At 43.4% G+C, this 12,969-nt stretch overlaps 1 protein-coding gene across 1 annotated transcript in view; it reads right to left on the minus strand.

Annotated features, from left to right (window-relative positions):
• GSK3B (glycogen synthase kinase 3 beta) overlaps positions 1–12,969 on the minus strand; it is a 135,951-nt gene that overhangs the window by 10,362 nt on the left and 112,620 nt on the right. The window contains exon 9 of the mRNA XM_065742125.1: positions 994–1,180. Within this exon, the coding sequence (XP_065598197.1) occupies positions 994–1,180 (187 nt within the window). The remainder of the gene's footprint in view (positions 1–993; positions 1,181–12,969) is intronic.

A 12,969-nucleotide genomic window follows, 5' to 3' on the forward strand; every position in this document is an offset into this window, starting at 1 on the left:
TCTCCTGCCATTCCCAAGAGTCACTGTGAGAGTACACCAGCTCTCCAGGCTGGCAAAGGAGGAGCTTACTAGAGGATTAGATTGCTCAGCAGTTTCCACACTGCCTAGGGGAAACCAGGGACAAATTTCCAACACATGTATTTATTTTTTCTCTACAGATTTTTAAAGTACTCACTATAGCACTTTACAATCCCTTTTTAAACCCTTGTATTCATGTAGTACATTCACCTTCTGCAAGGCAGTCATTCAGAACCTGTGCACACTCGGGCACATTTCAGCAGATGGACATCACGTGCACTAAAGGATTTGAGAAACAACACTGATGCTAACTGAGAGAAAAGGTACTTTAGATTTCCAGCACAAAATACACACTGATCTGTCTTTGCTCCAAGAGTGAGAACTTGCAGCTCATCACCTAACATTAAAATGAAATGCTGCAACATTAATTATTCAGGTATTTGTATACCATTTTTCTCACGCTCTCTATCTTGGAAGACAAAACAGTTCTGCTGGAATATCAGTTCTTTATTTCTGTAGAGGAACATGCATGAATAGTTTTAAAATTTGATACTGGTCTAGGGTTCAAATAAAAAAGCTTACTGTCTGTCATTTTTATTGTTTCTGATTTACTGAGTCCACATGATGCCAGGTAAACTCCACAGTACATAAAACATGGACAGTGAGATTTCTGCACTTATCTCATGTCTAAAACCAACGTAGGCAGCAACACTACAAACTTCCCTGCCAACCTTAATATCCACTGCTCCTTGACGTGGCATTGCAAGTAAGAAGAAGCAGGAACACCTCCAAAAGGAAAAAAAACCAACCTCTGTGGACACTGACTATGGTGTTCCAAGCACAGGTATCAGCTAGAATGTGGACACTAAACTGCAAGTGTAAACCTTTTGGTTTTTAACTTCTGAGTGATGTGTGCATCGTAACAAACAATCCCAGGGCTCCCTAAAGCAGGGATCCACAATGCCTGCAGGCTACCTTGAGTGGTGAAATTGAAGAGTGCAGGTTTCTCTCGCCCGTTTGGTAACTTGACGTTTGGGTCCCGTAGTTCATCGAAGAAAGAGTGCGCACAGGCCTCCAGGGGAGTCAGGCGGGCAGTGGGGGTATACTCCAGCAGACGGCTACATAGCGCAATTGCTTCTGGTGGAGTGCGGGGCCGGAAGACCTGAAAAAAACCAACAAGCAAGGAGAAACAGGTTGTCTGGTATGTTCTTTCTCTTTACTGAGCAGCAGCAAGCCAGAGCAATTAAACCTCTCATTGCCCAACGCGCTGGAACAAACTTGTGTTTGTAGTAATCCACGTCCCCCAGCGAGGATGGGAAAATCCAGTTCCTGGGGTTGAGAAAGGGTTAATTGCCAAGCTTTGCACTCAGTGAAGGAGCAGTGCCAGCAAGAGACTTCATGGGAGCGCACTCAGAGAAACAACTCCAAGAACGAAGGGGGAACTCATTCAAAAGTCATGACAAACACACACAGGTGCTACCAGCCATGCACATGGGGTGGAGTGAAGGTGAGGAGAAGGGTTCAAATGAGCAGGATTCACTGAATGCAAAAATTGAATAGGGCCCCACTGTTTTTTTTCTTTTCAATTTTATTCTTATTTTTTTGCTATTGAAGTCTTACTAACATGGACTTTTGCAGGCAGCAGGTCAGATTGTTGCTATGGAGGCTGCTGTTCAACTTTGGAGAACAACAAGGGAAGCGAGGGTGGGGTGCAGGAAATGTCTAGCTCTAACTTGCAGGTTTATCCTTTCTTGACCTTATTCTGGCAAGTCACTCCTGTAATGGGATAACTCCTGCACATCTGGTATTTCTAAGGCTGAAAGCTGTGTCAAGAAAACCAACTACTCCATTCTAAAAGATTTTTACCTGGGTTGATGACAACACAGAGCTCATAGCTGTTTCTCACTTCAGCTTGGTGTTACACCTCCAAGAATAGCTATACACACACCTAATAATACTCCCATCCTCCTTTCTCCTTACGTAAAAGGAGAAGAGAAGGTTATCATATAGGTGACATGGATGCCCTCTCACTATGTTGAACCTCACTATGAAGTCATGAAAGGAAGGCAAGAGACCAGTATGGCTGAACAGGACCTGCTGGTCAAACTGGAAAGCAAGAAGAAAAGGCACAAGCAGTGGAAACAGGGACAAGTACTGTGGGAAAAGTAAAAGGAAGCTGTTCAGCCATGTAGGGATAGGGAAAGAAAAGCCGAGGCCCATCTTGAACAAAACCTGGCAAGGGGTGCCAAAAAGAACAAGAAAGGCTTCTACAGGTACCCCAACCAGAAAAGGAACGTCCAAGAGGGTGTAACTCCCACTAGTGAGCGACACAGGGAAGCTGGTAACAACAGACAAGGTGAAGGCTGAGGCACTAAACAACTTTACTGCCTTGGACTTCTCTGATAACTGCTTGTCACACAGCCCTCAAATGATTGGTTTGGAAGGAGGAGATTGGGGAAGCAATGCCACTCCTATTGTGAGCAAAGACCAGGTTCATGACCACCTGAAGAACCTAGGTCCTGATGAGATGTATCCCAGAGTCCTGAGGGGAATTGGCCTATGTAGTCATCAGGCCACTCTCAATGGTATTTGAAAAGTCATGGCAGTCAGGTGAAGTCCCCAGTGACTGGAAAAAAAGGCAACGTCACACCTATTTTTAAGAAGGGTAAAAAGGATGACCCAGGATCTACCAATCTGTCAGTCTCACTTCTGTGCCAGGAAAAGCCATGGAGCAGATCCTCCTGGAAGCTATGCTAAAGTGCATGGAAGACAAGGAGGTGAGAAGCCATGCTGGTTCTCCGAAGGGCAAATCCTCTTTGACCAACCTAGCTGTCTTCAATGATGGTGTCGTTGTAACAATGGACAAGGGAAGAGCCACCAATGTCATCTATCTGGACTTCAGTAAGGCTTTTGACATGGTACCTCACATCCTTCTCTCCAATTGGAAAGATATGGATTTGTTGAGCAGACTGTCTGACGAACAAAGAACCGACTGCAGGATTGAGTCTAGATAGTGATTATCAACTGCTCAATGTCTGGATGGAAATCAGTGACGAGCAATGTTCCCCAGGGGTCAGTGCACCCTCAGCAAGTTTGCAGATGACACCAAGCTGTACGGTACAGTTGATATGTCCAAGAGATGGGATGCCATCCAGAGGGACCTAGGCAGGTTTGAGCAGTGGTCCCAGGAGAACAAAGGATCAACAAAGCCAAGTGCAAGAACTTGTACCTGGGTCAAGGAAACTCCCAGTACAAGGACTGAGCACAGCCCTGCCATAAAGGACTTGGGGATACTGGTGGATGGCAGCTGGACACAAGCCAGCAATCTGCCCTCGCAACCCACAAAGGGCTGCAATCCCAAAAGGATCCTGGGCCACATGAAAGGAAACATGGCCAGCAGAGAGGAAGGTGATCCTGCCCCTCTGCTCTCTGCTGGTGAGGCCTAACCTGGAATACTGTATCCAGATGTGGAGTCCTCAGTACAGGAGGAACGCAGACCTGTTGGAGTGAGTCCAGAGGAGGGCCACAAAAATGATCCAAGGGATGGAACACCTTCCCTACAAGGCTGAGAGAGCTGGGGCTGTTCAGCCTAGAGAAGAGAAGGTTCAGAGGTGACCTGGTAGTGGCCTTTCAGTATCTAAAGGAGCACTACAGGAAAGAAGGGGACACACTTTTTAGCAGGGTCAGTCAAGGACAAGGTGAAATTAAAGAGGGTAGATTTAGGTTGGATATATGGAAAAGGAGTGGTGAGGCAGTGGAACTGACTGCCCAGAGATTGTGGAGGAAGCCCTGTCCCTGGAGACATTCAAGGCTGGGCTGGACCAGGCTCTGAGTACTCGGATCTAGCTGTGATGTCCCTGTTCATTGCAGGGGACTTTGAAGGTCCCTTCCAACTCTGAGGATTCTATGAGTCTATATTACAGGTGATGCACAGGCTGCAGAAAAGGCAGTGAGCTTGGGGTGAGTGCTAAGTTCTGATGCCAGCAGTTTTGATAAAAGCAGAGCTAATCCAAAATGCTCATGCACCAGTGCAAGTGAACACACACCATGCAGCACCTAGGAGAAATTAACTGGTGCGTGGCATGCTAACTGTCCGCAGTTAGAAACTTTGCACCCCTGGACGGGCTGAAAGCCAAAGAACGTGCTCTGGAGAATGGGAATTGGACACAAGTCCTCCAGGGGTGCTGGAGAGCATTTGTGAGAGTTCCTCACATGGTGTGCTAGCTCCTGTGGCTGGGACTCATGGAGTCAAAGTGACTTTTGTTTACACTATGGTATAGTGTATACAGTAGTGTAAATAACAGTGTATATAATCATGTAAATAAGCACGTCGTGAGGTAAAACCACTGAAGTGAAGTCTTCTTATATTTACTGAGAGTCTCAGTCTTGTATCTTCTTACTGGTGTTTCAGCAGGCTTGATTTACCACAGCTTGAAACTGAAGTACTTCATTTTCAGCTGTGTTTTTCCCTCAGGACAGCTCACTTATCTGCTACTATACAGATTTGAAAAACTATCATTTTGTTCTTCCTTTAGGAAAAGAAGATAAGTCCCTATCTGGCGCACATCAGCAGGCAGGCAGAGCAGCAGACCTGCTGTCTGCAAGAAGAGTTCTCCCAGCTGTCTAGCTCTTAAGCTCTTCATTTTGGCAGAGAAACCCTCACAGCCTCTTCCTAAAATCAACCTGCCTCTGAACGAGCAGCCAGGCACCCAGGGCAGGCAGTGCCTGAGGGCCCCCCTAGCTGTTACAGAACCAGGGAGGAGAAAACCCAAATTACTCGAGTCCTCACTCAGCTTCCCCCCACCCTCCATACTACTAAGTGGTGAATGAGCTGCACATCTAAACCTATCTCCTCATCACCTGGTGGTAAAAAACATTTGCCTGTCCGCTGCTTCAGGGATGCTCATTCAACTCAAATATCACTTCTAGCATTCCTCTCCTTTTTTCAAGGCTAGGCCTAGTAATTTGAAAAAATGTTTAGTACATACCCGTACTCCTGAGGTGAAATGTCCTGTTCCTGACGAGTCCTAAAGATAATGCAGTGAAATAATCCAAACAGGGGGAGTCAATCCAAATGAGAATAGTTCAGCAAGGAAAAATATATCCAATATTATAAGAAATCCATGGTGTGGGAGACATAGAAAATGTTTATACAATTAGAAACTTTAAGCATCAGTCTCCATAGCAGCAAGTCCAACTTCACCACAGTGTATGCCAAAAAATTGATTGTGCAATGGTGAGGCATAGTATAGAAACATTTTTCTATCAAATTTATGTTCCAATGCCAGTGCATTTACTAAAAAAATAAAATTAAAAAAAAATTGAAATCAAAACTCGAACTAAAAGGGTAATTGAAATTCTCATCATAAAGAATTTTCAGTCTTTGGTCCTGGGTATAAATGTCCACAGACAATGGGTCCGAATTTGTTTGTCTTCGAAAGTGCATCCCACTTGTAAATCTGTCCCAGAGACACAATGCAAACTTTATTTTTCTGGAAAAAAAAAGCCAAACCCCTAGCAATTTATAATTGGTGCCGAAAAGAAAATAAAAATCTGGGTTCTGTCCTTCCAATTTGGATGTTTTCAATTTGCGTGAGCTATGGGTGTCTCAGGCCGCCGCGGATTATTCTCCATTTTGGATTGACTTCCCCCACCACAGGAGTTTGCCGATGTGATCTCTTTAGGATTCTTCAGGAACTGGAGATACCACCTCAGGAGTGCGGGTATGGACTGAATTTCATTCTACTACGGGTCTTTTCCCCCTCATATCGTCGCACCCACTGATTAAGAAATTTTCCCTCAATTTGTTTCCCCCTCTCCTTTGGACTAACGCACTAAAACTAAAAGCGACCCCTCTGCGTCTTCCAGCTCTTCTGATCCCACGCAGCCCCACCGGGAAGGCTGACAAATTCACCCACTGAGAACTACACTCGTGTGGAGCTGGGGACAGTCACTGCTAGGCAGCGGACAGAGGGCAGGGCTCCCTGCTAGTTGTGAGCCCCCCCCAGGCCGTGGGGTGCAGCCAGAGCTTCAGGTCCGGGTAGTTCTCAGTGAGGGAATGGAGGTAGCAAATAATCCGCGGATTATTTTTTTAGTCTGCGGACTAAAATTTAGTGCACGGACTAAAATCCGGCCCTTTGGAGCAAAGTCTGTCTTGGTTTAAGGTGCATCTGGGTGAAAGCAAAAGAAATAAGAAATAACAAAGGAAAGAAAAAAGGAGAAAAGGGGGAAAAAAAAGAAAAAAGAAACAAAAAGGAAAAAAGCTAAGTGCACAAAGTAAAGTGTTTGGGCAGACTACCATTTAGTATGCAGACTAAATATGGCCGGGCAAAATGCACAGCAAGTCCACAAACAAAACCAAAAATAAAACACTGACAGGAACTTTTAAAGCAATCAGATACTACCCCACCGGCGCAGCAATTCATTTTTCTAAAATGAAACAAGACCTTTGGTAAGGCTATTTGTCCACAGGCGGGACCGAAGGCTCAAGTTTTCATTTTAAAAAATGAACCTGTTTTGGAGATAAACAAATGCAAAAAAAAAAAACAACAACAAAACAAACAAACAAAAAAGGCTTTACATACAATATTCTCCAAGGAAAATTTGCACTTGCATAACTCAAAACCTTTTAGTTTCTGCAAAGCAATGAATTTCAGGCTGAGACCCAAGTCACTGGCTCTTTTTGGATGAGTCACAAAATCTCTGCATGGTCATGTAAAATGGAAATGCTGACTCATCCAAAACCACAGCTTTTGGTGTTTTCGTTTTGTTTGTTTTCCTTCAGATTCCAATAGTTCTATACCTCACCAAAAAGCTGAGGGACCAGCACAAGTCCGTTCTGTGTTCAGGCATGCTGGTGATGCTCGAACGCCCATGACTGCAGGCAGTGAGCCCAGGCAAGTTGCCTATTTCCTTCCTGTGTGACACTGCTATCAGTGTGATCTCTCTCATGCAGCTCCCTCTCCATTTTTTCAGGAATCACCACCACCTCTGACATTCCGAAGTGACTTTCAGGCCTAAATGCCCCAGGTGCACTACTGGGCTTTCAACCCCAAATGACACCAATTTAGAGGAAGCCTTCGTGTACTGGCAGAACAAATCACATACTATCTTTCTGATTTGAAATGCTTCCTATAAGAGTAGTAGAGTTCTCTCTGAATTTCAATTTTTATTTTTTATCCTTGACTAACATACGCTGCAAGAAAAGCAATGGGAAGCATAGGATGCTCTATTTCACTGCACTTCCATCAGCATTCAGCCCTCAAATGAAACCCCACGAGGCAAGAGTTGAGCATTGTTTCAGCAGAATGCCTGGTCTGACTTTCAGCTCATTGACTTGCCATGCACAACGTGGAGCTCCGCCGCCTTGGTCTAATTACGCATCCAAGCTCCACAATGTTACAGCAAGGTGCTCTTCCAGCCAGCGTGTATTAAAAGACACTGCTCCTGCCATCAACCGCCACATGTTTTGCATGCAGATTGTGAGTCCTGCTAGCGTGCTGTGCTCCTAAGAGAGCACAAGCTTATTAAAATGACATCTGTTGCTAACGCATCAAGTTGGTGACACTGCAGTTAGAAATTTCCCTGCCAGCTCTGGAGCCCCATGTGTTTTGCCAAGAACCACCCACAGCCCCACTGCAGGCCGACAGCCTGCGTACATCTCTCTTGGTCCGTAAGCACATTTCGATGTCACATGCCCCAGGCTGGGGAGCGGGGGATACTGTCTCTCTGGAAACACTTCAGTATTAAGGAACAGGGAAAGCTCCTCCTGTTTGCAAGCCATCAAAGCTGTCAGATGTAGGACACGACCCCTCAAGTCAGCTTGTTTGAAATGCAATCACACAATACCATCAGCACAGCTTCCCAACATGAAGCAGTATTTCAGTCACGCAAGCGAAACATAATAAGCTTTATGAGAAACATGATGTTCATAAACACAGAAGGAAAAGGAGGAGACGCATGCAAGGCAGCGATGTCTGGACTGAGCTTCACCCGAATGCAAGGAAATCCAAAACTAACACTGTGCTCTTGCTCTGAGGATCAGTCTTGTCCCAAGAGCCTATGAAATTTGGAAGGGGGTTTCTAAAATACACCAGTTTTCTATTTTTGAACTGCGTAGAACTCGCATTATGCAAATGAAGATTAAAGAAGTCCATCTTCTCTGACTGAATCCCCTTACATATTTTTCTCAAAAGCCTCTCAAAAATTGCTTACGCCTTGGTAGTCAAAAATCCCTGTCTGATGGCACTTCTACAGCCAGAGAAATGAAGACAGAAGGGTTAAGTGGCTTGCAAATGAGTTGACACAGAACTGGGAACAGAACCAGAAACCTGTCTGCGGAGCTCCTACTTGCTGAGACCACACACTTGTTATTGGGCTAATTCCACTGAGGTCCCAGCAAAACCAGCACCAAGTAGCCTTTATTAACCAGCACATGCTTGGCTTCTAGCAAGCTCTACAGGCGGGCAACACAGCCAAGCATAACAAGCTCCCCTTCTCCTCAGACCGAACTCAAAAAAGAAAAAAATAAAAATAATCTGCCTCTGGAAATGATCCCAGCCTCAGCAGGCCAGCCACAAGGAACAGCTTCTGCAGACATGTTGCAATAGGACAGCAGAACAGACACTGCGTTGCAGAAGACCAGTAAAACTTAGCATGTGATTGCTGTATTGCACTCATGCAAATCACGTCTTAATATTAAAGGATTCTCTCTTATTTGCGATTACACACTACTTTCTTTACTGCATACAAACAGGGCTGTGAGGCAGGGCAATTTATCACCTACACAACCTGGCCTCTGTTCTCACGCATTAGATGGAGATAAGAGATTTACACTATCCAAAAATCACTGCTCCTACGGAGGGATCTGGAAAAGATGAAATTAACAGAAAAACTTGGCTCTTTTTTCTTTTAAGCTAGCCTCCCGCAGAGCTGTTTTCAGTCTTTGCTTGAAAAATCATTACACATCCAGTAAAAAACAGAAGTGTACCTTTCAAAAAGAACCAAGGTTTCACAACAGGCAATCAACCGCCTCTAGATCATGCTGGAAAAGACAGTCTTGCCCTTCTCCTGGCCCTGCAAGTGTGCCCGATTCTCTAGTCCCAATACGTACAGTTGGGCCTGAATGAGCAAGGAGGTAAGAAAGCTAGCCCAGACCTCAAATAACTTGTTTTTGTTTTTTTTTCCCCAAGAGGTTTTTGATACTATGTAAACAATAATGCAAAAGGAAGGCAGGAGGGAATGGAAAGGCAGAACCCTTTTCATGACAAACTTGAGCTAATTATGAAACTGCATCTAAAGAAATAATCTCCAATCTACTTCTACATCTCTACAAAAGATCAGGCCCAAACTTGGAAGTTTGATACTTTATTTCAAATGCAAGTTTACCAAGGAAGACTTCTGACAGAAGAATTTCCATTTTCTTTTGTCATCAGTTATAATTAGCAGAGACAAAAGAAGTTATTTATCTTATTTTACTGCTTGGTATTCTTTCTTCTGTCTACAACATGAGCAGTCACTTGGATGTATTACAAGCAAAACAATCTGCTTAAAAGCCAGACAAGAACCAGGAGAGCAGGAGTAGGACAGGATGAGGACATGAGGCTGACTCGGGAGGGTGGAAAAAAACAGTCATGAGAGAGACCAGACTGCTTATGTCCCAGTCCCACGGTGAGGGGAGGGGGACAGGACTACCTGCTTCAAGTACAGCAAAGTTCAACAATTAAGGACCAGTGAGCACAGTGGTAAAATGCATACAAAGACTGTACACACAGACACACCCAACGTACACAGTATTCAATCTAAAATATATGCCCAATACTTCATAGTATTAGCAATATTATAGAACCATACAACTGTTCAGGTTGGAAAGAACATTTTAAAATCATTTAGGTCCAATCTCTCTGCTATAGGCAGGGCCACATCCCACTAGGCCAGGTCTCAAAACCTGCCAGAAATACCCAGGGAGCAGACCACCGCACCAGGTACGTCCAACAGAAGTCCTCACATTACAAACGTAATTTCTAATACAAAACACTAGAATCCTTTTAACTGTAATCCAAACATACTTTTGCAAACCAATGAATTTTCCCTGAAATATTATGAGAAAGCTCTTGTGAGCCTACACAGAGGAGTGACTTCTTCCTCTAACTATTCTGATAAACAGCTGCCTGGAAACTTTTCCACACAAAATTTAACTCTTAACTGATGAGCCCTCCGGTTATAACCAGATCACAGAAATAGCAGCCTTCTAAATACAGAATCCTCAGTAATTCTTAAACCTAGATGACAAATGTTTGTGTTACTGAGGTTGAAGCTTTCAAAATTGAAGTCCTGCTGGCAACTACTTACAGCACTCTAGTTATACACGTAACAAAAACCATTTGCCCTTTCCCCTTTACCACTTATTAGGACTGCACTTTTGCAATGATAGTTCAGAAGCACTTCTCTAGTGGAATTTTTCAACTCTAAAATACAGAAACTCCAAGAGATGGACACTTTTGTATTCAGTAATCTTAAACCCTTCAGTGATCTGCTGTCTTTATCCTTTTAATGCTTCTTTGTTCTCTAATGTCAAATTATTAAAGGTCACTGCTATATCAGGCTGTGATTTATTAAGGTTTAATAAATGATGAGTGAGTAGTTGTTAAGACATGGTTGCATTGATCAAGGGTCAGAAAGTTTATTTATAATAATGTTTTATAATGCTTTAAAACACTTTTTAACAAAAATTGATGAGACAGGTAACTGTCAAATAAATAACTTCTCAAGAAGAGTATGTGCAACCAGTGCTATAGGATGAGGTAAGACTTTCAGCTGTGATTCTTTTAAGTTTTTATTGAAGCCCTTTCTGTAAGGTTTTTGGTGTGGAATTCTGCAGTTTTAGATTGGAAACCTGTACTCCTTGGCTGCTTAAGAAACTTAGTTAAAATGCTATGTGATTGATTAATGCTGGCTTAGTTTTTTTTTTTTTTTGTTTCAGCAAAGCTTTTGAAACTGTTTCTCATGGTATCCTTCTGGACAAAATGACCAGGCAGCTGGACAACATAAAGCTATGGCTGAAGAACTGGCTCATGGATCAGGCTCTAATAGCTATAGTAAATGGGGTCACACCAGGTTGGTGGTCAGTCACTAGTGAGATCCCACAGGGCTCTATTTTAGGAGCCATTCTCTTCAGTGTTTTCCTAAATGACCTACATGCAGGACTCAAACACATAATAAGTTTACAGATGATAGTAAGTTAAGAGGAGCTGTTGGCTTCCCAGAGCATGGAGAGGCCTTGCAGAGAGACCTTGACAAATTGGACAGCTAAGCAATCATCAACTGCGTGAAATTCAAAAAGAGCTGAGTGCCAGATTCTGCAGCTGGGAAGGGGCAATCTTGAATTTATGTACAGACCAGGGGATGAGAGGCTGGAGAGCAGCTCTGCTGAAAGGAATCCATGGGTTCTGGCTGATGGCAAGTTGAATATAAGCTGCCAGAGTGCCCTGGCAGCACAAAGGGCAGCACAAAGGGCCAACTGTACCCTGGGGTGCATCAGACCCGGCACTGCCAGCCAGGTGGGAGGAGGGGCTGTCCCACTCCGCTCCGCACCACGCAGCCGCACCTCTAAAAGTACAATTTTTTTATTTTTTTTTTAAACAAGAGAAGTGCAGATGACATAAATGAAATATCACGTCACTCAGCTGCAGCAAAGTGGTTTAAATGCCACTGTACACCCAACTGACGTCAGGAGGAACGTGTAGAATGAGTTGAGAAGCAGCCATGCTGCAAGCACAGATGTCCAAAAGTAACTGTGTCCTAATGCAGAATGCAGATGTGATCTCCTGGCAAGCTCCTCTCAATTCTTTCAAACTGACTTATTTTCACCTATGACCACTTAGAATGACAAAATATACTATTGTATGTATAATGGATATAAATATAAGGAACACTTCTTTCTTGAAGCTTGCATTTGCTGAAAGGCCACTGTTGTGATCATCAGGTGCATACAGATGATTCTTAAGACTTTTCAGGCAGAAGATAAGTTGCATAGCTAGCATAGCTGTTTAACTCCATGTGCTACCTCTCAACACCCCTGGTCCCATTGCATGTTACTTTAATCTCTCAAATCCAGAACACCTTCACCGCAGAAATCCAGATGGAATCATAGAATTCTGTGCTATAAGGCTTTGGGGTTTATTCTTGTGACTTGATTTCTACCGTGGTGCAATTTTAAAGGGAAGAGGCCAACTCCCAGGGATTTAACTTGTACTACTGTTTTCCCCAGTTAAGGCAAGATGCTAAAAAGCATCACAGGATTTACAGACCTCTCATACTATTATAAATCACTTAAAAAACCCACAGAAACTATGATATGGAAATAAAAACCAGGAATTATTGGGGAAAAGGAGAAACAAAGTGGTGCATGAAATGTTGAATAATCTATCATATAAACAGCGTATCTGGCTTGGCATGTACCTGCTAGATAGATCACCAGCTGTCAGAAAGACTCTTGATTAGCTCTAGCTGGTTTATTCAGAGTTCCTACCACCACAGTGCATTTGGTCTTAAAGAGTCTGACCTGGACACATGCTCAGCTAAGAATAAAATCCTTTCATACATAAACAATATGCTCTTAGCAGAAGAAAAGCTGAACCACCAAGGTATGATGACAACATACTACAACTATGTCAGACATCAGTTGTTTAAAACTTGATATTTAACTTAATTGACAAGCTGGAGGCTAATTAAATTATCAGATTTTACCTCTTTACAAATAAAAAATCTACCATTCCTCCACATGTGGAGGACAGCTTAACTGCAGGGCCATGTACTTACTCTAACGCTAGCAGTTTCCACTTTGATCATTGTTATATTATTGCAAGTATTTACTGCAGTAGTACCTCCTTCTGAAAATTAGGTAGCAAAACAGTCTCAAGATGCAACTCCAGGAAAAAAAAGACAACACTG

The sequence above is a fragment of the Cyrtonyx montezumae genome, unplaced genomic scaffold, assembly GCF_038088225.1.
Source record: "Cyrtonyx montezumae isolate F1298 unplaced genomic scaffold, pur_monq_1.0 scaffold_3, whole genome shotgun sequence".
NCBI classification, from domain to species: Eukaryota; Metazoa; Chordata; class Aves; order Galliformes; family Odontophoridae; genus Cyrtonyx; species Cyrtonyx montezumae.